The sequence below is a fragment of the Notamacropus eugenii genome, chromosome 2, assembly GCF_028372415.1.
Source record: "Notamacropus eugenii isolate mMacEug1 chromosome 2, mMacEug1.pri_v2, whole genome shotgun sequence".
Classification (NCBI taxonomy): Eukaryota; Metazoa; Chordata; class Mammalia; order Diprotodontia; family Macropodidae; genus Notamacropus; species Notamacropus eugenii.
Window position 1 is genome coordinate 358,890,635 of NC_092873.1, and position 23,285 is coordinate 358,913,919.

At 47.4% G+C, this 23,285-nt stretch overlaps 1 protein-coding gene across 4 annotated transcripts; it reads right to left on the reverse strand.

Moving 5' to 3' along the window:
• Positions 1 to 3,850: 3,850 nt before the first annotated feature.
• Positions 3,851 to 22,140, reverse strand: LOC140528577 (alpha-N-acetylglucosaminidase-like). Of its 4 annotated transcripts, none has more exons than XM_072646524.1 (6): positions 21,088 to 21,536; positions 20,875 to 21,022; positions 15,558 to 15,704; positions 15,385 to 15,470; positions 7,783 to 8,039; positions 3,851 to 5,846 (listed from the first exon to the last, which is right to left on the reverse strand). In XM_072646524.1, the coding sequence occupies exons 1-6, from the start codon at positions 21,486 to 21,488 to the stop codon at positions 4,555 to 4,557; spliced, it is 2,331 nt and encodes a 776-aa protein (XP_072502625.1). In that variant the 5' UTR covers positions 21,489 to 21,536; the 3' UTR covers positions 3,851 to 4,554. The 4 variants fall into 4 exon arrangements, with proteins under 4 accessions (XP_072502625.1, XP_072502626.1, XP_072502623.1 ...); XM_072646525.1 differs by having other exon boundaries at positions 3,851 to 5,765; positions 21,088 to 21,534; XM_072646522.1 differs by having other exon boundaries at positions 20,875 to 22,140.
• Positions 22,141 to 23,285: the final 1,145 nt, after the last annotated feature.

A 23,285-nucleotide genomic window follows, 5' to 3' on the forward strand; every position in this document is an offset into this window, starting at 1 on the left:
ATCATCTGCAAAGAGTGATAACGTAATTTCTTCTTTGTCTATTCTAATTCCTTCAATTTATTTTCTTCTCTTATTGCTTTAGGTAATATTTCTAGTACCATATTGAATAATAGTGGTGATAATGGACATCCATGTTTCACCCCTGATCTTATTGGATGTGCATCTAGCTTATCTCCATTGCAAATAATGCTTACTGAAGGTTTAGGTAGGTACTGCTTATCATTTTATGGAAAGTTCCATTTATTCCTATGCTTTCCAGTGTTTTTAATAGGAATGGGTGTTCTATTTTGTCAAAAACTTTTTCTGCAGCTATTGAGATAATCGTGGTTTCTGTTAGGTTTGTTGTTGATATGATCAGTAATGCTAACAGTTTTCCTAATATTGAACCAGCCCTGCATTCCTGGTATAAATCCTACCTGATCATAATGTATTTTTCTTGTGATAAGTTACTGTATTCTTTTTGCTAAAATCTTATTTAAAATTTTTTGCATCTATATTCATTAGAGAAATTGGTCTATAATTTTCTTTCTCTGTTTTGACTCTTCCTGGTTTAGGTATCAAAACCATTTCTATCATAAAAAGAATTTGGAAGGACTCTTTTTCCCCAATTTTCCCAAATAATATATATAGTATTAGAATTAACTGTTCTTTAAATGTTTGATAAAATTCTCTTGTAAATCTATCCAGCCCTGGAGACTTTTTCCTAGTGAGTTCATTAATGGCTTGTTCAATTTCTTTTTCTAAGATTGGGTTATTTAAGTATTCAATTTCCTCTTCTGTTAATCTGGGCAATTTATATTTTTAAAAATAATCATCCATCTCATTTAGATTGTCGAATTTATGGGCATAAAGTTGGGCAAAGTAATTTCTAATTATTGTTTCAATTTCCTCCTCATTGGAGGTGAGTTCAGCCTTTTCATTTTTGATATTGGTAATTTGGTTTTCTTCTTTCTTTTTTTAAATAACATTGACCAAAGGTTTATCAATTTTATTGGTTTTTTCATAAAATCAACTGTTAGGTTTTTCTTTTATTAGTTTAATAGTTTTCTTAATTTAAGTTTTATTAATCTCTCCTTTGGTTTTCAGTATTTCTAATTTGGTATTTGCCTGGGGATTTTCAATTTGTTCTTTTTCAAGCTTTTTCAGCTGCATGCCCAATTGATTGATCTCCTCTTTCTCTATTTTAATCATGTAGTCATTCAAAAATATAAAGCTTCCCCTAAGAACTGCTTTTTCCGTATCCCATAAGATTTGGTAAATTGTCTCATTATTGTCATTCTCTTGAATGAAGTTGTTGATTGTTTTTATGATTTATTGTTTAATCCACTTATTCTTTAGGGTTAGATTATTTAGCTTCTAATTAATTTTTGGTCTATCTTTCCATGGCCTTTTATTACATATACTTTTTATTGTATTTTGATCTGAGAAGGATGAATTGACTATCTCCGCCTTTCTGCACTAGATTGTAAGGTTTTTATGCCCTAGTACATGGTCAGTTTTTGTATATGTGCCATGTACTGCTGAGAAAAAGGTATATTCCTTTCTATTCCCATTCAATTTTCTCCGGAGATCTATCATATCTACCTTATCCAGAGTTTTATTCACTTTCTTGTTTCTTGTTTATTTTAAGGTTAGATTTATCAAGTTCAGAGAGGGGGAGGTTGAAGTCCCCCACTAGTATAGTTTTGCTATCTATTTCTTCCTGTAACTTTCTTAACTTCTCCTCTAAGAATCTAGATGCTATACCACTAGGAGCATATATGTTTAATAATGATATTGCTTCATTATTTATGGTGTCTTTTAACAGGATATACTTTCCTTCCTTATCTCTTTTGACTAGCTCTATTTCTGCTTTTGCTTTGTCTGAGATTAGGATCACTACCCGTGCTTTTTTTACACCAGCTGAAGCACAATATATTCTGCTCCAACCGTTTACCTTTACCCTGTGTGTATCCCCATGTTTCAAATGTGTTTCTTGTAAACAACATACAGTTGGATTACGGTTTTTAATCCATTCTGCTATCCATCTCCGTTATATGGGAGAGTTCATCCCATTCACATTCACAGTTATGAACTGTCTTTCCCTCCACTTGTGCTTTTAGTTCCCCCTTCTCCCTTCCCCTCTATGAGTTTTAATTTTTGACCACCATCTCCTGCAGTCTTCCCTTCCTTCTTTCAGCCCTCCTCCCTTTTACTCCCCTTTACCCTTACTTCTTTTTCCTTCCCTTTTAGCCTCCCTTCCCTTTACTTTCTCCCTTCCCCTCCTGCTGCATATAGAGCTAGTTGGATTTACATATTTAATTAAGTTTGTTGTTCTTCTCTTTTTCATTTAATATCCTTTCTCCTGTTTTGGAGCTGTGGAAGTAAGAAGGTTCTGTTGTTCACATTCCTAGGTGATAAGGGTTGTGACCTAGCATGGACAGGTTAGAAGTCAGAAACTAATGCACAGGCCCAAGGAGCTGTGTGAGGAAGGGCCTATCAGAGAGGAGAACATGGAGTCACATGGCCAGGGGACAGTATCTCGGGAGATCCAAAGTGCACAAAACAGTAAAAGAAGACCCATCTTCCTAGACATGTTGTAGTCTTCCTGTAACCTCACTGGGGAAGCTACCTGTCCATTCAGGGGGAATGGACATAAAGATTAATAAAAGCTTTCCTGATTTCAAAAAAAAAGAAAAAAGAAAAATGCGCCATACCCACCTCCTGACAAAACAGTGATGGGACTAATATACACATTTTTAAACCTTAGTAATAGAGACATTAGAATGTTAACTCCTCGAGTGTAGGAACTGTTACTTTACCATTTGTATTCCAGGCACTTAGCATGATGCTCTCTTTGCACATGCTCCCCCCCACCCCATTCATTCAGAAATGTGTTTTGACTATGCTTAACATTTACATAAAAGAGAAAGTTTTCCCCCTATGGGGGAGAGTGGGAGAATTTTTTGTTTTTTACATTTTAAAAGAAGAAATGGTGTGGAAACCTACAAGAGCAGGAAGGCTGGCTGGTTGGCTACCTTTGGCTCTTGAAACATGACCAACACACCTTCTTTTCTGGTTATACTTCTTTCCAATAAAATCCTTTACATCATTGGGATATCATACAAGAAATGTATGGTCACAAAAGGACAAGGGTCTCTTCCAGCAAGAGATAACAAATAGGAAGCTTAAATTCAATGAAATGTAAATGTAAGGGGGTAGTGGGGACTAGAACACAATGTTGGCCAAGTTGTTCCCTCCTGATCATGGTTAAGTGCTTCCTCTCCTGGCTAAAGGACAAGTGTTTCACAGTCACAGTGATTGGCTCCTTGGTTTCCATAACTAGAATGTGACAAAGAGTATTGCCAACTGATCCAGGAGGAGCCATACCCTATTTGTGCTTTTAGAGGAGCTGAGAACAATTCCACATATTCCCTGCCTTTCTCATTTGAGCTTGTGGCACTGGGACTCAGTCATCTTTTCTTTAGATCAGTGAAATGAGATAACTTCTCCCTTCCCACCCCACAAGTTCCTCCACACCATAAGCACTAGTCAGTCATAATTCAGGTTTCCTTAGGTGTGCCTGAGACTACACTTCAAGTCCTGGATATTTCTGTTTTGTCAGTCACCTGAGCACAGGTGACTGAAAAGAGAGCCTGGAAATACAGATGCTTCAGAAGTTCAAGGGAAAAGTAGTTGCTGGCTGTCCACTGGTAGGTGTTTCCTACATCTTCAATGCTGCATAGAGAAGATATGGCCAGGAGAAAACTCCAGAAGTACATTGTAGCTGAAAGGACTACAACAGTTCAGGGTAGCCAGGATATACAGATTTGTGAATTACATAGCACAGATCATGAGGGAAAGTAAAATATCTGCTCAACAATCCATAAAGTACATTTATTTGAAGAGTATAGTAGATGACAGGTTGATTCAGTTTTTAAGTATTTATTAATATGAGCATATGAGTCTCTTGTGTTTTAAGCATTATTTTTAGTAGTAAAGGAAAAAACATACCCACATGTATGTAATCAACATAGAATTTTGCTCGTCCTCTTCCCCTACAGAATTAGGTGAAATCAAAGCAAAGTCCTCAAATTTAACCATCTGTGCTGGAAGGGAACTTAGAGACTGACCTTCCTTATTTTGCATGAGAAAACTGCTGTACTATCTACACTCACCATTGCTATCTATGGTTCCTCCAAAGACAGTCGTAGACAGACATGTTGATTTATTGATTAGTATAAAAAATGATGGCTGTCTACCTCTGGAGTAGAGGAGAGAATATCATGGATAATTCTCCCATTCCCATTACTCTCAATTCATAGGACCCACCTGCTATCCAAGATAAAAGGGTCTCTTCAGTGAGCCCAGTCTAGGTCCTGACTCTAGGGACCAGACACAGCTCAGCTATAAGCAGGGAAGAGGGACTATCTCCAAAAACTGTGCATGGTTTTATGACCTATTTCCTCCCAGGGGTCCCAAATTAGGCCACTGATAGGATTTAGGATCCTAGGAGGGAGCTTAAAAGTACAAGGAACTATGGGAAGTCCCAGGTGGTACAGGTAAGGGGGTGGGTCACACAGCCCTTGCTTGATATCTTGGATAATACTTGAGGAAAAATTTCTTGGCTAAGTCCACAGTGTCACCCTGAGGTTGGGTAGGGAACTTCTCCCCATCCAAGACAAAGTTCTGCCCCAATAGCAAGGCTTCATTCTCAAACTGGCTCTGCTGGAAAGGGGTGCCCTCGGCCAGGCTCTTCACCAGCATCTCCACAAAGAGCTTCCAGCGGGGAGTATAGTAGCCAGCCACCAGTCCTGCCAGCTGCTTGTTGGCATAGTCAAGGATGTTCCCTGTGGGCCCCCACAGGGTCACCTGGTAGAGGGCATTCTGCTCATAATGCAAAGCCTCAGCCTCACTGACTGCCATCTCCCGGGCCTGCTTCAGCCAGCCACCCAGAAGGAATCTCTCATCACTGGCCAGCAGCTCATCCAGGGAGGGCAGTAGGTCAAAGACCAGCAGGCCACCAACAGTGAGCAAGGTTGCCATTTCTCCTGCCTCAAAGGCTGTCCTGAGCTCCCCATAGTACAGGCTCACCAACTCCTGGGCCACCTGCCTCGTGACATCCAGCAGGTCATAGCGGAAGGCAGGGCTGGTTGCCAGCACTGGAGCTGCTTCCAGCAGCAACCTCCAGGCCTCAAAGACATCACTTCTGTTATACCAAACAGAGAAGTCCAGGTGAAGGGATGGGCGTTTCACCAGTGGGCTGCGGTTGTGGCCAGTGCACAAATCACCAGAACAGTTGTAGACACTTTGTAGCAGCAGCCTCCAGGCAGCTTCTGCCTGGGAGTGGGAAGTCCCATACCGCTGGGCTGCAAAGCCTGCTACCCAAGCCCCTAGGTCAGGCAAGGGGTCCTTCCGCCAGCCCAGCTCACCCATCAAGGAATAAACTACTTCATTCTGGTTGATGCCTTCTGGGACCATGCCTGTTCCCACGAGGGTGGAATTGGGAAAGAGACGAGCATTTGAGGGTCCCTTGTTCACGGCATCTAATGCCCCAAAAAGCCCATGGTTTCCCCCAAAATTGTGCAGCATGCACCAGATGAATGGCTGGCCATAGAAGGAGTCAGTACGTGAGTAGACAGGCTGGTGCTCGGCATAGAGGTCCAGGATGAGAAGGCGGCCAAGGGGCACAGCCTTCAGCACAGCCTTCACCTGGGGAGGTTTCCAGAAATTTGGATTGTTTTCAAAAAGCCAGCCCTGGAGAAGCCACACAGCATCAAAATCCACTGTAGAAATAAGGGGTGGTAGAAGGGATTGCTGGTGAGAGGGGGGAAACACATGTGTCTCTCCCAAAGGGGACTCCAATCCTAGAAAAGAAGTTACCTCATGACCCCTGACCCTGGACCCATCCTACATGGGATCAACATACAGTCAAACCCCACTTCTTTCTCATCACCTCCGCTGATAGGGAATCCTGGGATCTCTGTACCTAGTCAGCCAGGTAGCAAGCCTTTAGGAAGTACCTACTGTGTGCAAGGTCTATGCTAAGTACTGGAGATACACCTAAAGGGAAAAAAGAATCTTTCCTCCCAGGAGCTCACAATCTATGTACAAAGAAGATATAGACAAGATATGCTGGAGATAATCAGCTGAAGGAAGGTATAGGTATGAAGGGAATTCAGGAGGGCTTCCTGTAGGAGGTGAAATGTCAGCTGGGAACCAGGGAGGGCAGAAATGAGGAAGAACATGTCAGGCAGGAGGGACAGCAGAGTCAGCAGAAGGAGGGACTTGTTCTAGAAGTAGCAGGAAGGTCAGTGTCACTGGAGAACAGAGTAAAGGGGATGGAGGGGCATGTGATTAGGCTTGAAAGGTGCTAGAGGGGAGATATATGAGGCAAAGAGAGTACTTATATCTGTACCAAATATATTTGATTCTGGAGGTGATGAGCTCCTCTGGCATTGGTGGTTATGAGACGTTAACAGGGTCAGACTTGGATGTTAAGCAAATCAGTGTGGCAGCTGAAAGTAGGAGGGGAAGGCAATGAAGGCCAGCAGGCTACTGAAATAGTCCAAGTGTGGAGTGAAGAGGGCAGTGGCAGAGGAGAGGAAGACTGGAATGTGGAGATGTTATAAAGTGACAGGATTCTGACATTTGAAAGTAAGGAGTTGAGGATTACACTGAAGTTCTAAATTTAGGATGGTAATACCCTTGAAAGTAATAGGGAAATTAGGAAGATGAGAAGATTTGCAAAGAAAAGACAAGGAGTTCAGCTTTGGACATAATGTGTTAAGACATTCATATGGCTGAAGATCTCCAACAGGCAGCTGGATGGGTGAAAATGGAGGTCAGCAGAGACATTAAGGTAGGATACACAGATCTGAGAATGATCAACAGGGAACAGATGATACTCCAATTCATGGGGGCTAATGAGATCACCCAAGTGAAATCAGTGTAGGGGAGAAGAAAAGAGGGGCCAGGACAGAGGCTTGTGGGACACCCAGGGTTAGTGGCTATGCCTTGGACAAAGTCCCAGTAAAGGAGACTGAGGAGCAATCAGCTAGGTAAGTAAGAGGAGATCCACAGAAGAGCAGTGTTACAAAATCCAAGAGAGAGGGAGTGTCCAGAGAAGGGAGAGGATGAAAGTGTGAAAGACTGCATAGGATCAAGAGGGAGGAGGAGGAGAAGAGACCATTGGATCTGGCTGTTATGAGATCACTGGTGAGGAGGAGGGAGCAGTTTCAGCTGAAGGTTAGAAGCCAGACTGCAGAGTGGAGAAGGGGCAAGCAGAGGCACTTACTGCAGGTAGCTTCTCACAGAGGTCAGCCTGGATAGACAAGAGAGAGGGTAAAGTGACCAGGGGCTGGGGATGGTTTGTAGGCAGGAGGAAAGCAGCCATTAGCTGGAGAGGCTGATGACTCCTGAGTGAACAGAATGATGGAGAGTGGACAGAAAAGGACAGTCTGGGAGGGAATAAAGCAGTTCCAAATGATGGAGCTTGGAGTCCCAAAGAAGGGGCAAAGACCATGAGCAGAGGGAGTCAGGGAACTTGAGTTCCAAAGGAGCCTCATCACTCATAGATGTGGGACCTCAGCATTCACCTCCCTATACATAAAATGGAAGGGTGAGACTAGGGAACCAGAGGACCAGAGGGTCCTCACACTTTGCCCAAACCTCTTATTTCCTTGGCTGACATTCCTGTCATCCTCATCTCACTGCTTTGTCTGATCCCTCTCAGGATATCCCACCCTCTGTGTCCACCTCCCTCACTTCCCTCAGCTACCCTCAGCACCCTGCCTTCCTCACCAGCAATCATGGCCTCATAGACTGCAGCTGTGGCAGCAGCCAGGTAGGCTGGATCAGAGGAAGGGGGCTCCATTTCATTGAAGGTATCAGCACTGTAGATGTGGTCAGTGCCAAACGCCTGAGTCAGCTCCCTCAGGAAGAGGCTCCCAACCACTGTGAACAAAGGGTCTTCTGGTGCCAAGAGATAGGAGCAGGAGTAAGTACAGTTGAAATCACTCCACATGCCCAGATTGGTGACATTGGCCTTAGGGTACACCCTGGAAGTGAAGGTAGAAACAATGGTAGAGGGAGAATGATGGAGGACAGAGGTGGTGGGAGAGACCAGGGAGGGAGGAGAGAAAAGGTAACCAGGGACCTTCCCATCCCCACACAGAGACCCAACAACGGGGACTCTAGAAGCCAAAGTGACCCTCCAGGGAAAGAAGGTAGGTGAGAAGGTAGCAGGGTTGTCCCTTTTCACACATTCACTACACCTCAACACACTGGCTGTTCTTTTGTGTCCAAGTCTCTCCTCCTTCAGGGATTAACCACCAGAATAGTAAGGGTTTGTAACCTTTTTGGGACATGGACATCTTTTGGCATTCTGGTGCAGCCTGTAGAGCTATCCTCAGAAAAGTATTTTAAATGCATAAAGTAAAATACATAATGTTACAAAGGAAACTATTTCTATGAAAACACAATGAACAAAAGGTGGAAAAAACAAAAACCTAGACCCCATGTTAAGGACCCCTAGTAAGGTAATCATGATTTGGATTATGTTCATAAAATAACTTTTAAATGTGGTCACCAATTCACAGCTAGAACCTTATGATACATAGTGGAAGGCAGTGAGGGAAGAGCAGAGGCAAGGAGGCTGGGGAGGGGCTCAAGACAAGTAACCCCATGAGTGTCCTCTCTAACAAGGGATTCTTAAGAGGTTTTTGATATGGTTCATGGGTGTGAGGGAAAGACTTGGAGTCAGGGTCCAGATCCTGCTACAGACATTTATTATGTGACCCTGGGCACACATAATCTTTTCCAGACTCAGTTTCCTCTGTAAATTGGTGATGATAATAAATAAAGCACTTAACCTGGCAGAGATGCTGTGAAGATCAAATGAAATAATGGATGTAAGGTGTTGTGCTAACCTTAAGAAGTTACAAAAATGTCAGCTCTTACTACCAATTACTGGCAGTGGCACTTTGGATAAGTCACTTTTCACCTCTGTCAGCCTCATTTCTTCATTGGTAAAATGGTGATGGAGGCGTGGAGCCAAGATGGCAGAACAGAGGATGGACCTACTCTAGCTCTCCCCCCATATCCCATAAAATACTTGTAAAAAATGACTCTAAACAAATTCTAGAGCAGTAGAAGCCACAAAATGACAGAGTGAAAGAGATTTTGAGCCCAAGGCAGCCTGGAAAGCCAATAGGAAAGGTCTATTGCACCAGGTGCGGTGTGGAACACAATCCAGCCTTGGCCATGCCGTGGCAAGGACAGGACTGGAGCAGCCTAATTCACAGCTAGAACTTTATGATATATAGTGGAAGCCAATGAGGGAAGAGCAGAGGGAAAGAGGCTTGGAAGGGGCTCAAGACAAGTGACCCCATGAGTGTCCTCTCTAACAAAGGGTTCTTAAGAGGTTTTTGATAGGTTTTTGTCATTCCTCAAAGATCACAGTGCAGGCTAGGAGAGGAATAAACGCCTCTCCCTTGATTATGCCACCTTGGAGGAAATGAGAACTTAGAGGTTCCTAGAGATTGTCAGAGAACACTTCCATAAAACTTCTGAAACCTAGGGTAGTAGACCCTCCATTTGACAAAGGACCGAAAAGTCAAGTACCTGTGTGGGAAAACGTCCAAAAAAGGGAAAAAAATAAGACTACAGGAGGTCATTTTCTTAGTGAAAATGTATTTTCTTCCATTCTTTTGGATGAGGAAGAACAAAGCATAGCATCAGAGGAAGACATCAAAGTCAAGGCTTCTACATCCAAAACCTCCAAAAGGAATATGCAATGGTCTCAGGACATGGAAGAGGTCAAAAAGAATTTTGAATATCAAGTAAGAGAGATGGAGGTAAAATTGGGAAGAGAAATGAGAGTAATGCAAGAAAATCATGAAAAGTGAGTCAACTGCTTGCTAAAGGAGACCCAAAGAAATGCTGAAGAAAATAACACCTTATAGAATAACCCAAATGGCAAAAGAGGTCCAAAAAGCAAATGAGGAGAAGGATGCTTTGAAAAGCAGAACTGGTCAAATGGAAAAGGAGGTTCAAAAGCTCACTGAAGAAAATAGTTCTGTAAAAATAAGAATGGAGCAGATGGAAGCCAATACCTTTATGAGAAACCAATAAATTATAAAACAAAACCAAAAGAATGAAAAAACAGAAGAAAATGTGAAATGTCTCATTGGAGAAACAACTAATCTATAAAGATGCAAGAGAGAGAATTTAAAAATTATTGGTCTATCTGAAAACCACAATTAAAAAAAGAGCCTATACATCATCTTCCAAGAAATTATCAAGAAAAAATGCCTGATATTCTCCAACTAGAGGGAAAATAGAAATGGAAAGAATTCACCTATCACCTCCTGAAAGAGATCCCAAAAGGAAAACTCCTAGGAACATTATAGCCAGATTCCAGAGCTCTCAGGTCAAGTAGGGAATATAACAAGCAGCCAGAAAGAAACAATTTAAATATTGTGGAAATACAATTAGGATAACACAGGATTCAGCAGCTTCTACACCAAGGGATCCAAGGGCTTGGAATATGATATTCCAGAGGTCAAAGGAGATAAGATTAAATCCATGAATTACCTACCCAGCAAAAGTGAGCATAATACTTTGGGAGGAAAAATGGAATTTCAATGAAACAGAGGACTTCCAAGCATTCTTGTTGAAAAGCCTAGAACTGAATAGAAAACTGATTTTCAAATACAAGAATCAAGAGAAACGGGGGGCGGAGCCAAGATGGCGGAGTAAAAAGACGCACATACACATAGCTCCGAACCCACAACCCATAGAATGGCTACAGGGAAGTAACTCACGGCGAATTCTGCACCCAGAGGCCACGGAATATTGGAGCGAGGGAGATTTCTGTTCTGGAGAGACCTGCAAACCTCTTGCGGCGGGTCTTTCGCGCTGCGGACTGGGCGCCGGGACTGGGAGCTGAGTGCAGCCCTGCCGCGGCCACGGCACCGAGAGGAAAAGATCTGAGCGGGCTTCAGGGACGGGATCTCCAGCGGCCGCACAAGTCCCTCCACCCACAGGTGACGGGGGTCGGTGAGAGAGTCTCTTTGGCGGGTTGAGAGGGGAGTGGGGTGCCCCCATAACTCAACCCCGCCCCCCAGGTAGAAGCTGAGAGGCGGCTGCAGACCGGGGCTCCCCAAGGGGGCAGGAGCCTGAATCCATTGTGGAAGGTCTGTGCATAAACCCCCTGAGGGAACTGAGCCTGAGAGGCGGCCCTGCCCCAACCTGACCACCTGAACTTAATCTCACACTGAATAGCAGCCCTGCCCCCGCCAAAAGCCCTAAGGCTGGAAGCAGCATTTGAATCTCAGTCCCCAAACGCTGGCTGGGAGGACCAGGAGGCGAGGTGGGTGTGAGGAGAATATTCAGAGGTCAAGTCACTGGCTGGGAAAATGCCCAGAAAAGGGAAAAGAAATAAGACTATAGAAGGCTACTTTCTTGATGAACAGGCATTTCCTCCCTTCCTTTCTGATGAGGAAAAACAATGCTTACCATCAGGCAAAGACACAGAAATCAAGGCTTCTGTGTCCCAGCCCACCCAATGGGCTCAGGCCATGGAAGAGCTCAAAAAGAATTTTGAAAATCAAGTTAGAGAGGTAGAGGAAAAGCTGGGAAGAGAAATGAGAGACATGAAGTCAAAGCATGAACAGCAGATCAGCTCCCTGCAAAAGGAGACCCAAAAAAATGTTGAAGAAATTAACACCTTGAAAACTAGCCTAACTCAATTGGCAAAAGAGGTTCAAAAAGCCAATGAGGAGAAGAATGCTTTCAAAAGCAGAATTAGCCAAAGGGAAAAGGAGATTCAAAAGCTCACTGAAGAAAATAGTTCTTTCAAAATTAGAATGGCACAGATGGAGGCTAATGACTTTATGCAAAACCAAGAAATCACAGAACAAAGAGAGAAGAATGGAAAAATGGAAGATAATGTGATATATCTCATTGGAAAAACAACAGACCTGGAAAATAGATCCAGGAGAGACAATTTAAAAATTATGGGACTACCTGAAAGCCATGATCAAAAAAAGAGCCTAGACATCATCTTTCATGAAATTATCAAGGAAAACTGCCCTGAGATTCTAGAACCAGAGGGCAAAATAAATATTCAAGGAATCCACTGATCAACGCCTGAAAGAGATCCAAAAAGAGAAACTCCTAGGAACATTGTGGCCAAATTCCAGAGTTCCCAGGTCAAGGAGAAAATATTGCAAGCAGCTAGAAAGAAACAATTCAAGTATTATGGAAATACAATCAGGATAACACAAGATCTAGCAGCTTCTACATTAAGGGATTGAAGGGGGTGGAATATGATATTCCAGAAGTCAAAGGAACTAGAACTAAAACCAAGAATCACCTACCCAGCAAAACTGAGTATAATACTTCAGGGGAAAAATTGGTCTTTCAATGAAATAGAGGATTTTCAAGTATTCTTGATGAAAAGACCAGAGCTGAAAAGAAAATTTGACTTTCAAACACAAGAATGAAGAGAACCATGAAAAGGTGAACAGCAAAGAGAAGTCATAAGGGACTTACTAAAGCTGAACTGTTTACATTCCTACATGGAAAGACAATATTTGTAACTCTTGAAACATTTCAGTATCTGGGTACTGGGTGGGAATACACACACACACATGCACACACACACACATACATAGAGACAGAGTGCACAGAGTGAATTGAAGAGGATGGGATCATATCTTAAAAAAAAAATGAAATCAAGCAGTGAGAGAGAAATATATTGGGAGGAGAAAGGGAGAAACTGAATGGGGCAAATTATCTCTCATAAAAGAGGCAAGCAAAAGAGTCATTAGTGGAGGGATAAAGAGGGGAGGTGAGAGAAAAACATGAAGTCTACTCTCACCACATTCCACTAAAGGAAAGAATAAAATGCACACTCATTTTGGTAGGAAAACCTATCTCACAATACAGGAAAGTGGGGGATAAGGGGACAAGCAGGGTGGGGGGGATGATAGAAGGGAGGGCATGGGGAGGAGAGTGCAATTCGAGGTCGACACTCATGGGGAGTGATAGGATCAAAAGAGAATAGAAGTAATGGGGGACAGGATAGGATGGAGGGAAATATAGTTAGTCCTATACAACACAACTATCATGGAAGTCATTTGCAAAACTACACAGATTTGGCCTATATTGAATTGCTTGCCTTCCAAAGGAAAGGGTTGGAGAGTTAGGGAGGTAAAGAAGTTGGAACTCAAAGTGTTAGGATCAACTGTCGAGTAATGTTCTTGCCACTAGGAAATAAGAAATACAGGTAAAGGGGTATAGAAAGCTATCTGGCCCTACAGGACAAAAGAGAAGATGGAGACAAGGGCAGAGAGGGATGATAGAAGAGAGAGCAGATTGGTCATAGGGGCAATTAGAATGCTTGGTGTTTGGCGGGGGGAGGGGATAAAAGGGGAGAAAATTTGTAACCCAAAATTTTCTGAAAATGAATGTTAAAAGTTAAATAAATAAATTAAAAAAAAAAAAAGAATCAAGAGAAACATGAAAAGGCAAATAGGAAAGAGAAGCCTTATGGAACTCATTAAAGTTGAACTGTCTACATTTCTACATGGAAAGATGTTATTCGTAATTCATGAGAATCACAACGTATTAAAAGTATTAGGGTAGTTAGAGGGAATGTATATGTAGGTGTGTCTGGGTATGTATATATGTGTATGTTATATATGTGCAGGTATGTATATGTACATGGGTGTGTATATACATACATATACACACATATATGTATGCATGTATGCATGTATATACACAAAGAGAAGGAGTAAGGTGAGAATGGATAACACCTAAAAAATTACATTTACTGTTGAATGGAATGTATTAGGAGTAAGAAAAAAGGAGAGTTAAAATGTAGTAAATCATCTCATATAAAAGAGGGAAGAAAGAGGTTTTACAATGGAGGGGAAGAGGGAGAAGATGAAAGGAAATAAGTGAACCTTAATCTTATAGGATTTGGCTTAAGGAGGAAAAACACACACTCAATTGGATATGAAAATCTATTTTACCCTGCAAGGAGGGAGGGGACAGGAGAGGGAAGATAACAGAAGGGACAGCAAATTGGGGAAAGGGATAATCAGAAGCAAACACTGTTGTGGGAGGACAGGTCAAGGCAGAGAATGAAATAAATGAAGGGCAGGCTAGGGCAGAGGGAAGTGTCGTCAGTCTTTCACAACTTAAGTATTATGGAGGTGATTTGCATTGTTGCACATGTATGACCTACATGAAATTGCTTGTTTTCTCCATGAGGGTGGGTGGGGAGGGAAGGAGAGAATATGGAACTCAAAGCTTTAATAATGAATGTTAAAAATTGTTTTAGCATGCAACTGGAAATTAAGATACACAAGCAATGGGGTATAGAAGTCTATTTGGCTCTACAGGAAAATAGAGGGGAAAGGGGATGGAAGAATGGTGGGTAATAGAAGAGAGGATAGTCTGAAGGAAGAGGTGAATGGGGTGCATACAGTCCTACAGTAGGGGATGGGGAGAGATGGGGCGAAAAGTTTGAATTCAAATTCTTGTGGAAGTGAAAGTTGAGAACTGAAAAAAAATAAATTATTTTTTTAAAAAATGGTGATGACAATACTTATTCTACCTACCTCTTGGGATTGCTATGATGAAGAAAGGTTTTATAATTTAAATTGCTTTGTCACTTTAATCAGGCCACAAACACTTAAGCATCTGCTCTGTGACAGATGGTGGGATACAAAGACAAATGAAACATACTTGAATCCCAGGAGCTTACATCCTAACAGAGGAGACTCAGGATACTTACATTCAGATGCAGATACCAGGACACCTTGGGGGGAAGGCTCTAGCAGCTGGCCAGATGGTATGGGGGTGACCAGGGAAGATCTAAAGCTGGAGAGGTAGCTCTGAAGTCCCTCCCAGTTCCCAATCTATGAACATTACTGGAAACGAGGCAGGTCTTTCCATTTTACAGATGACAAAATGAATGCTCAGAGAGGGGAAGTAACTTGTGACTTGCCCTAAGGTGACTAACAAGTGTCTGATCTGGGAACCAAACCTAGGTTTCCTCTTTTCTCTATCACATTACACTTTTTCTAGAAAAAGGCAGTGGAATGTGTTGTCTTCTGAAGTGGGGTTTGTAAGGTCATGAGTTGAGCACTGGAAAGGATGGTCTTTAGAGCTGTCTGTCTAGTCTAACCCCCTGATTCTATAGATGGGGAAATGAGGGGTGGAAAAATTTAATGCATCTGTCCAAGGTCACACAGATGAGCAGGATTCAAACCCAGGTTCTCTGACACCAGATTTAGCATGCTTTTTACTGCCTCTCCCAGATAGGGCCTTTGAATCATAGAGGCTCACCATCTATGGTCCTGCCTTGTTCTGACTTAGTAAACTCACCTAGTAAATGCCTTGGGCACATGTCCAGCAAATGCAGGAAGCACTGGTTTCATCCCAAAGGATCTCATCCTGTCCAGAATCCGGTACTAGGGAGGAAAAGGAGGGACAGCTGGGTCAGGATCATCAGGAACCCCTTCACTCAGCCTCTTCTCCACTCTCCACTGCCCTATTACCTGCAGGTAAGACTGCTTAAGATGCCAGGAGGAAGGTAGGGGCCCACCCCAGGTGTGCAGGTTGCCCATTCTCCCCCATGCCAGGAAGGCTGGACCAGTGAAGTAGTCATCTATCTCTGTCTCATTCAGGCCCAAAGTCAAGTACACCTGGGGAAAAAAGAGATAATAACAATAAGAACCCCTTGTTCACTTTATGAAGTCACCACAAAACATACTTTTCTCATTCCTATAGTTCCATGAGATTAAGACAGAGCAGGTAGTGTTATCCCCATCTGCCTGAAAACTGAGGTCTGGGTCTGGTGGGCAATCTTCTGATTCCTAGTCTCCTTCCTTTTCAAATATACCAGACTATCTCTCACTTGACCTCTCCCAAGGTAAATTTGGATAAGGGAGTAAGGCATCAACCAGGACAAGTTAGAATTACACTCATGGAATGACAGGGCTGGAAGGGATCATTCTTGTCCAACCCTTCCTTTTACAGAGAAAGAAACTGAGGCCCAGGGAAGGGAATTAATTTGTTTTCCTCCAAAGAGAGAGAGGAGGAAGAAAGAGGGAGAAAGGGAGGGGGAGAAAAAGAATGGGAGAGGGAAGAAGAGAAGGAGGGAAACTGGGAGGGAGGAGAAGAAAACAGAAGGAAAAGGAAATAGAGTGAGTGGAGGAAGGGGAGAGGGAAGGAAAGAGACACACAGAGAGACAGAGAGTTAGAGAGAGTAAGGGAGGGTTAAAAGAGGGAAAGGGAAAAGGGAGATAGAAGAAGAGGAATTAAGAGAGGGAGAGAAAGGAAGAAGGACAGGTGGACGAGAAAGAGGAGAGGGAAGGAGGTACAGGAAGAAAGAGGAGAGAATGGAAGGAAGAGGAGGGGGGAGATGGGGAAGGAAAGAGGAAGGGAGTGTGAAGGAGAAAAGCAGGGAGAAGAAAAGAGTAGATAAAGAGCGAGGGGAAAAGGGAAGGAAGAAAATGAGGGAGGAGGACAAAGAGGAGAGATCAAGAGAGGGAGGGAAGAGAAGGAAAGAGGGAAGGTTCAGATACAGGTAAGGAAGGGTGACAGCTGAGGGGGATGGAGGGAGGAGGGAGAGAACGAAAGAGGGGAGGGTGAGGCACAGATAAAGGAGGGGGACAGGAGAGAGAGATGGATGGAGAGAGGAGGGAGAGAAGGAAAGAGGGAAGGTTGAGATACAGGTAAAGAAGCAGGGCAGTTGAGGGGGATGGAGGGAGGAGGGAGAGAAGGAAAGAGGGGAGGGTGAGACACAGGTAAAGAAGGGGGACAGGTGAGGGGGATGGAGGAAGGAGGGAGAGAAGGAAAGAGGGGAGGGTGAGGCACAGGTAAAGAAGGGGGACAGGTGAGGGGGATTGAGGGAGGAGGGAGAGAAGGAAAGGGGAGGGTGAGGCACAGGTAAAGAAGGCGGACAGCTGAGGGGGATGGAGGGAGGAGGGAGAGAAGGAAAGAGGGGAGGGTGAGGCACAGGTAAAGAAGGGGGACAGGTGAGGGGGATGGAGGGAGGAGGGAGAGGAGGAAAGACTGGAGGGTGAGGCACAGGTAAAGAAGGGGGACAGCTGAGGGGGATGGAGGGAGGAGGGAGAGAAGGAAAGAGGGGAGGGTGAGGCACAGGTAAAGAAGGGGGACAGTTGAGGGGGATGGAGGGAGGAGGGAGACACGGAAAGGGGAGGGTGAGGCACAGGTAAAGAAGGAGGACAAGTGACGGGGGTGGAGGGAGAAGGGAGAGAACGAAAGAGGGGAGGGTGAGGCACAGGTAAAGAAGGGGGACAGGTGAGGGGGATGGAGGGAGGAGGGAGAGGAGGAAAGAGGGGAGGGTAAGACACAGGTAAAGAAGGCGGAGAGCTGAGGGGGATGGAGGGAGGAGGGAGAGAAGGAAAGAGGGGAGGGTGAGGCACAGGTAAAGAAGGGGGACAGGTGAGGGGGATGGAGGAAGGAGGGAGAGGAGGAAAGAGGGGAGGGTGAGGGACAGGTAAAGAAGGGGGACACGTGAGGGGGATGGAGGAAGGAGGGAGAGAAGGAAAGAGGGGAGGGTGAGGGACAGGTAAAGAAGGGGGACACGTGAGGGGGATGGAGGGAGGAGGGAGAGGAGGAAAGAGGGGAGGGTGAGGCACAGGTAAAGAAGACGGACAGCTGAGGGGGATGGAGGGAGGAGGGAGAGGAGGAAAGAGGGGAGGGTGAGGCACAGGTAAAGAAGGGGGACAGGTGAGGGGGATGGAGGGAGGAGGGAGAGAAGGAAAGAGGGGAGGGTGAGGCACAGGTAAAGAAGGGGGACAGTTGAGGGGGATGGAGGGAGGAGGGAGACACGGAAAGGGGAGGGTGAGGCACAGGTAAAGAAGGAGGACAAGTGACGGGGGTGGAGGGAGAAGGGAGAGAACGAAAGAGGGGAGGGTGAGGCACAGGTAAAGAAGGGGGACAGGTGAGGGGGATGGAGGGAGGAGGGAGAGGAGGAAAGAGGGGAGGGTAAGACACAGGTAAAGAAGGCGGAGAGCTGAGGGGGATGGAGGGAGGAGGGAGAGAAGGAAAGAGGGGAGGGTGAGGCACAGGTAAAGAAGGGGGACAGGTGAGGGGGATGGAGGAAGGAGGGAGAGGAGGAAAGAGGGGAGGGTGAGGGACAGGTAAAGAAGGGGGACACGTGAGGGGGATGGAGGAAGGAGGGAGAGAAGGAAAGAGGGGAGGGTGAGGGACAGGTAAAGAAGGGGGACACGTGAGGGGGATGGAGGGAGGAGGGAGAGGAGGAAAGAGGGGAGGGTGAGGCACAGGTAAAGAAGACGGACAGCTGAGGGGGATGGAGGGAGGAGGGAGAGGAGGAAAGAGGGGAGGGTGAGGCACAGGTAAAGAAGGGGGACAGGTGAGGGGGATGGAGGAAGGAGGGAGAGAAGGAAAGAGGGGAGGGTGAGGGACAGGTAAAGAAGGGGGACAGGTGAGGGGGATGGAGGGAGGAGGGAGAGGAGGAAAGAGGGGAGGGTGAGGCACAGGTAAAGAAGACGGACAGCTGAGGGGGATGGAGGGAGGAGGGAGAGGAGGAAAGAGGGGAGGGTGAGGCACAGGTAAAGAAGGCTTACAGCTGAGGGGGATGGAGGGAGGAGGGAGAGGAGGAAAGAGGGGAGGGTGAGGCACAGGTAAAGAAGGGGGACAGGTGAGGGGGATGGAGGAAGGAGGGAGAGACGGAAAGAGGGGAGGGTGAGGGACAGGTAAAGAAGGGGGACACGTGAGGGGGATGGAGGGAGGAGGGAGAGGAGGAAAGAGGGGAGGGTGAGGCACAGGTAAAGAAGACGGACAGCTGAGGGGGATGGAGGGAGGAGGGAGAGGAGGAAAGAGGGGAGGGTGAGGCACAGGTAAAGAAGGCTTACAGCTGAGGGGGATGGAGGGAGGAGGGAGAGGAGGAAAGAGGGGAGGGTGAGGCACAGGTAAAGAAGGGGGACAGCTGAGGGGGATGGAGGGAGGAGGGAGAGGAGGAAAGAGAGGAGGGTGAGGCACAGATAAAGGAGGGGGACAGGAGAAGGGGATGGAGGGAGAGAAGGAAAGAGGGGAGAGTGAGGCACAGGTAAAGAAGGGGGACAGGTGAGGGGGATGGAGGGAGGAGGGAGAGGAGGAAAGAGGGGAGGGTGAGGCACAGGTAAAGAAGGCTTACAGCTGAGGGGGATGGAGGGAGGAGGGAGAGGAGGAAAGAGGGGAGGGTGAGGCACAGGTAAAGAAGGGGGACAGGTGAGGGGGATGGAGGAAGGAGGGAGAGACGGAAAGAGGGGAGGGTGAGGGACAGGTAAAGAAGGGGGACACGTGAGGGGGATGGAGGGAGGAGGGAGAGGAGGAAAGAGGGGAGGGTGAGGCACAGGTAAAGAAGACGGACAGCTGAGGGGGATGGAGGGAGGAGGGAGAGGAGGAAAGAGGGGAGGGTGAGGCACAGGTAAAGAAGGCTTACAGCTGAGGGGGATGGAGGGAGGAGGGAGAGGAGGAAAGAGGGGAGGGTGAGGCACAGGTAAAGAAGGGGGACAGCTGAGGGGGATGGAGGGAGGAGGGAGAGGAGGAAAGAGAGGAGGGTGAGGCACAGATAAAGGAGGGGGACAGGAGAAGGGGATGGAGGGAGAGAAGGAAAGAGGGGAGAGTGAGGCACAGGTAAAGAAGGGGGACAGGTGAGGGGGATGGAGGGAGGAGGGAGAGAAGGAAAGAGGGGAGGGTGAGGGACAGGTAAAGAAGGGGGACACGTGAGGGGGATGGAGGGAGGAGGGAGAGGAGGAAAGAGGGGAGGGTGAGGCACAGGTAAAGAAGACGGACAGCTGAGGGGGATGGAGGGAGGAGGGAGAGGAGGAAAGAGGGGAGGGTGAGGCACAGGTAAAGAAGGCTTACAGCTGAGGGGGATGGAGGGAGGAGGGAGAGGAGGAAAGAGGGGAGGGTGAGGCACAGGTAAAGAAGGGGGACAGGTGAGGGGGATGGAGGGAGAGAAGGAAAGAGGGGAGGGTGCAGGTAAAGAAGGGGGACAGCTGAGGGGGATGGAGGGAGGAGGGAGAGGAGGAAAGAGAGGAGGGTGAGGCACAGATAAAGGAGGGGGACAGGAGAAGGGGATGGAGGGAGAGAAGGAAAGAGGGGAGAGTGAGGCACAGGTAAAGAAGGGGGACAGGTGAGGGGGATGGAGGGAGGAGGGAGAGGAGGAAAGAGGGGAGGGTGAGGCACAGGTAAAGAAGACGGACAGCTGAGGGGGATGGAGGGAGGAGGGAGAGGAGGAAAGAGGGGAGGGTGAGGCACAGGTAAAGAAGGCTTACAGCTGAGGGGGATGGAGGGAGGAGGGAGAGGAGGAAAGAGGGGAGGGTGAGGCACAGGTAAAGAAGGGGGACAGGTGAGGGGGATGGAGGGAGAGAAGGAAAGAGGGGAGGGTGCAGGTAAAGAAGGGGGACAGCTGAGGGGGATGGAGGGAGGAGGGAGAGGAGGAAAGAGGGGAGGGTGAGGCACAGATAAAGGAGGGGGACAGGAGAAGGGGATGGAGGGAGAGAAGGAAAGAGGGGAGGGTGAGGCACAGGTAAAGAAGGGGGACAGCTGAGGGGGATGGAGGGAGGAGGGAGAGAAGGAAAGAGGGGAGGGTGAGGCACAGGTAAAGAAGGCGGACAGCTGAGGGGGATGGAGGGAGGAGGGAGAGAAGGAAAGAGGGGAGGGTGAGGCACAGGTAAAGAAGGGGGACAGGTGAGGGGGATGGAGGGAGGAGGGAGAGGAGGAAAGAGGGGAGGGTGAGGCACAGGTAAAGAAGGCGGACAGCTGAGGGGGATGGAGGAGAGAAGAGAGGGACGGGAGGGGACAGAGGGGAGGGCGCGGAGCCCAGGGCCGACCCACCCTCCGCCAGACCGCCTCCTGCCCGACGGGGGCCAGCGCCAGGTTGATGCCGTTCAGCGCCATCCAGTCGATCTCTCGCTCCCAGCGCTCCCAGCCCCACCACACGAACGAGTAGCTCTGCGTGCACACGTTCTGGTAGAAGCGGTACCTGCACCGAGAGAGGGATGAGGCTCGGCCCGGGCTCTCCCTGCCCCCTCCCCCGCTGCCCGTTACCTGTTGGGCGTGGTCACGGTGAGCGGCTCGGGCACGGCGGGCAGCGGCTCGGGCAGGCGGAGCTGCGCGCCCGACCAGGCCACGTGGCAGCCGCAGAAGTCGCGCAGGTAGCGGTGCAGCCCGGCCGCCGCAGCCACGCCGCTGGAGCCGGCCACCCGCACGGGGCTCCCGCCGCCGCCGCCGCCGCCGCCGCTCAGGCGGAACGTGTCCGCGCCCGGGGCCGGCGCCAGGGAGCGCTCTACCGCCACCGAGAAGCCCGCGGCCGCCCGGGGCCCCAGCAGCCGCGACAGCAAACCCCGCACGGCCGCCGCCTCGCGGGCCTCGTCCCCCGCCGTGTCGGCCCCGGCTCCGGCCCCGCTCAGGAGCAGCCAGGCCAGGACGGCCGCCGCAGCCACCGCCATCGCTCTCGGCTCCCGCGCCCTGGAGCCCAACTTTTAAGTTCCTCATCCAATCGCCTGAGGCTCTGGAGGGGGCGGGACCGCTGCTGCCCAATCAGCGGCCGCTGGTGCGTGCACCTGTCCTCCAAGGTGTTCCATGACCCGCAGGTAAGTCAGGTGGGGCACTGGTTACTGGGTCTTAGGCTACTTTAACCTCGCGGCCGTCATCTCCGAGAGCTGCATCTCCCGGGCCCTTAGCAAGTTTTGTTCAGCCTAATGGATCTCTGTGGGAATGCGGTGAGGAGATGGAGTGGAGGATTTGAGGTCAGAAACACCTCTGACGTTTGCAACCCTGGTCAAGGAATTTCACCGCAATCAGCCTCAGTATCCCGTGACAAAATTGGCCTGAGGTACACGGTGATTCCGATAACCGCAGACCTCCATGCAGGAAGGAAACTGAAGTTTATCCTCTCAAAGTGTGATACATTGGCAGAAGTCGATGGATGTATGTCCTGTCATTATTCAGCTGGCAACGATTATGCCATAAAGAAAGAGGGATGCTTGGGTTGGACACAGAAAAATGGGATACTTATTAGTACCTAGTTACAAATGAAGAAATGTATCCCTATTTTCTGTACTTTCGCAATAGGTCAAAAGGGAATCCTCTTCCTTAAAAGGTAAGATTAAGAGGCAAGGCAAACTCCCTTGGGCTATCAAAGTCCTCTAGACTGCCTCCAGCGATTGCAAAGCTGCTGGAGGCAGAAGGCAGCCCCTGGAGGAAAGCAGCCCAGTGCAGACTGGCCTTGAGCTTAGTCACCCCAACAAAATGGCCAACAGAACACCAGTCAAATCCTAACTGAATCAGAAGTCAATAAACATTTATTAAGCGCCTAGTAGGTGGAAGGCACTGGGCTAAGCATAGGAGATACAAAGAAAAGTACAAGACAGTCTGTCTTCAAGGAGCTTACGATCTAATCGGGGGGCAGGAAATTGGGGGTAGGAGGGCAGGGTACATCAAACAAGGTACGTACTGGATAAATAGGAAACGACAGAGAGGAGGTACTGGAATTAAAAGGGATTGGGGAAGTCTTCGTATAGAAGCAGGGATTTTAGCTGGAGCTTAAAGGAAGTCAGGTAGGTCATAATTTGATTGGAGGAGGAGAGAAAATGTCCAGAGCAGAGAGTGTCTTGTTCCTGGAACAGCTGTCACTGGATGGTTGAGTATGTGTCAGGAAAGTATAAGAAAACTAGATAGGGAGGGCTTTGAATTTCAAACAACATTTTGCATTTGCTCCTGGAGGGATAAGGAGCCCCTGAAGTTTATTGGGAGACAGTGGACCTATGTTTTAGTAAAATCACTTTATTGCCTGAATGGAGAATAATTTGGAGTAGGGAAACTTGAGACAGGCAGAACCACCAGCAGGACATTGCAATAACCAAGGCATGAGGGGATGAGGGCCTGCACAAGAGTGGGGGCAGTGTCAGGAGGGAAGGGAGAGTATTTGAGAGGTGTTGCAAAGGTGAAATCAACAGACCTTGGCAACAGCTTGGATATGGGGAGGCAGGGGTCCAGGATGACTCCCTAGGTTTCTAGCCTGAGACATTTGGAGGATGGGATTGCCAGCTAGAGTAATAGGGAAGGTAGGGGGTGGTGGAGGGAGGGTTTAGGAAGAAAAGTAAGTAAGTTCTCTTTTAGGCATATTGAGTTTAAGATGTTTCCTGGATGTAGAGATCAAGATACATGAAAGGCAGTTGGAGATGCAAGATTGGAGGTCAGCAGATTTGAGAATTATCAGCAGAGAGAAGGTAATTAAATCTATG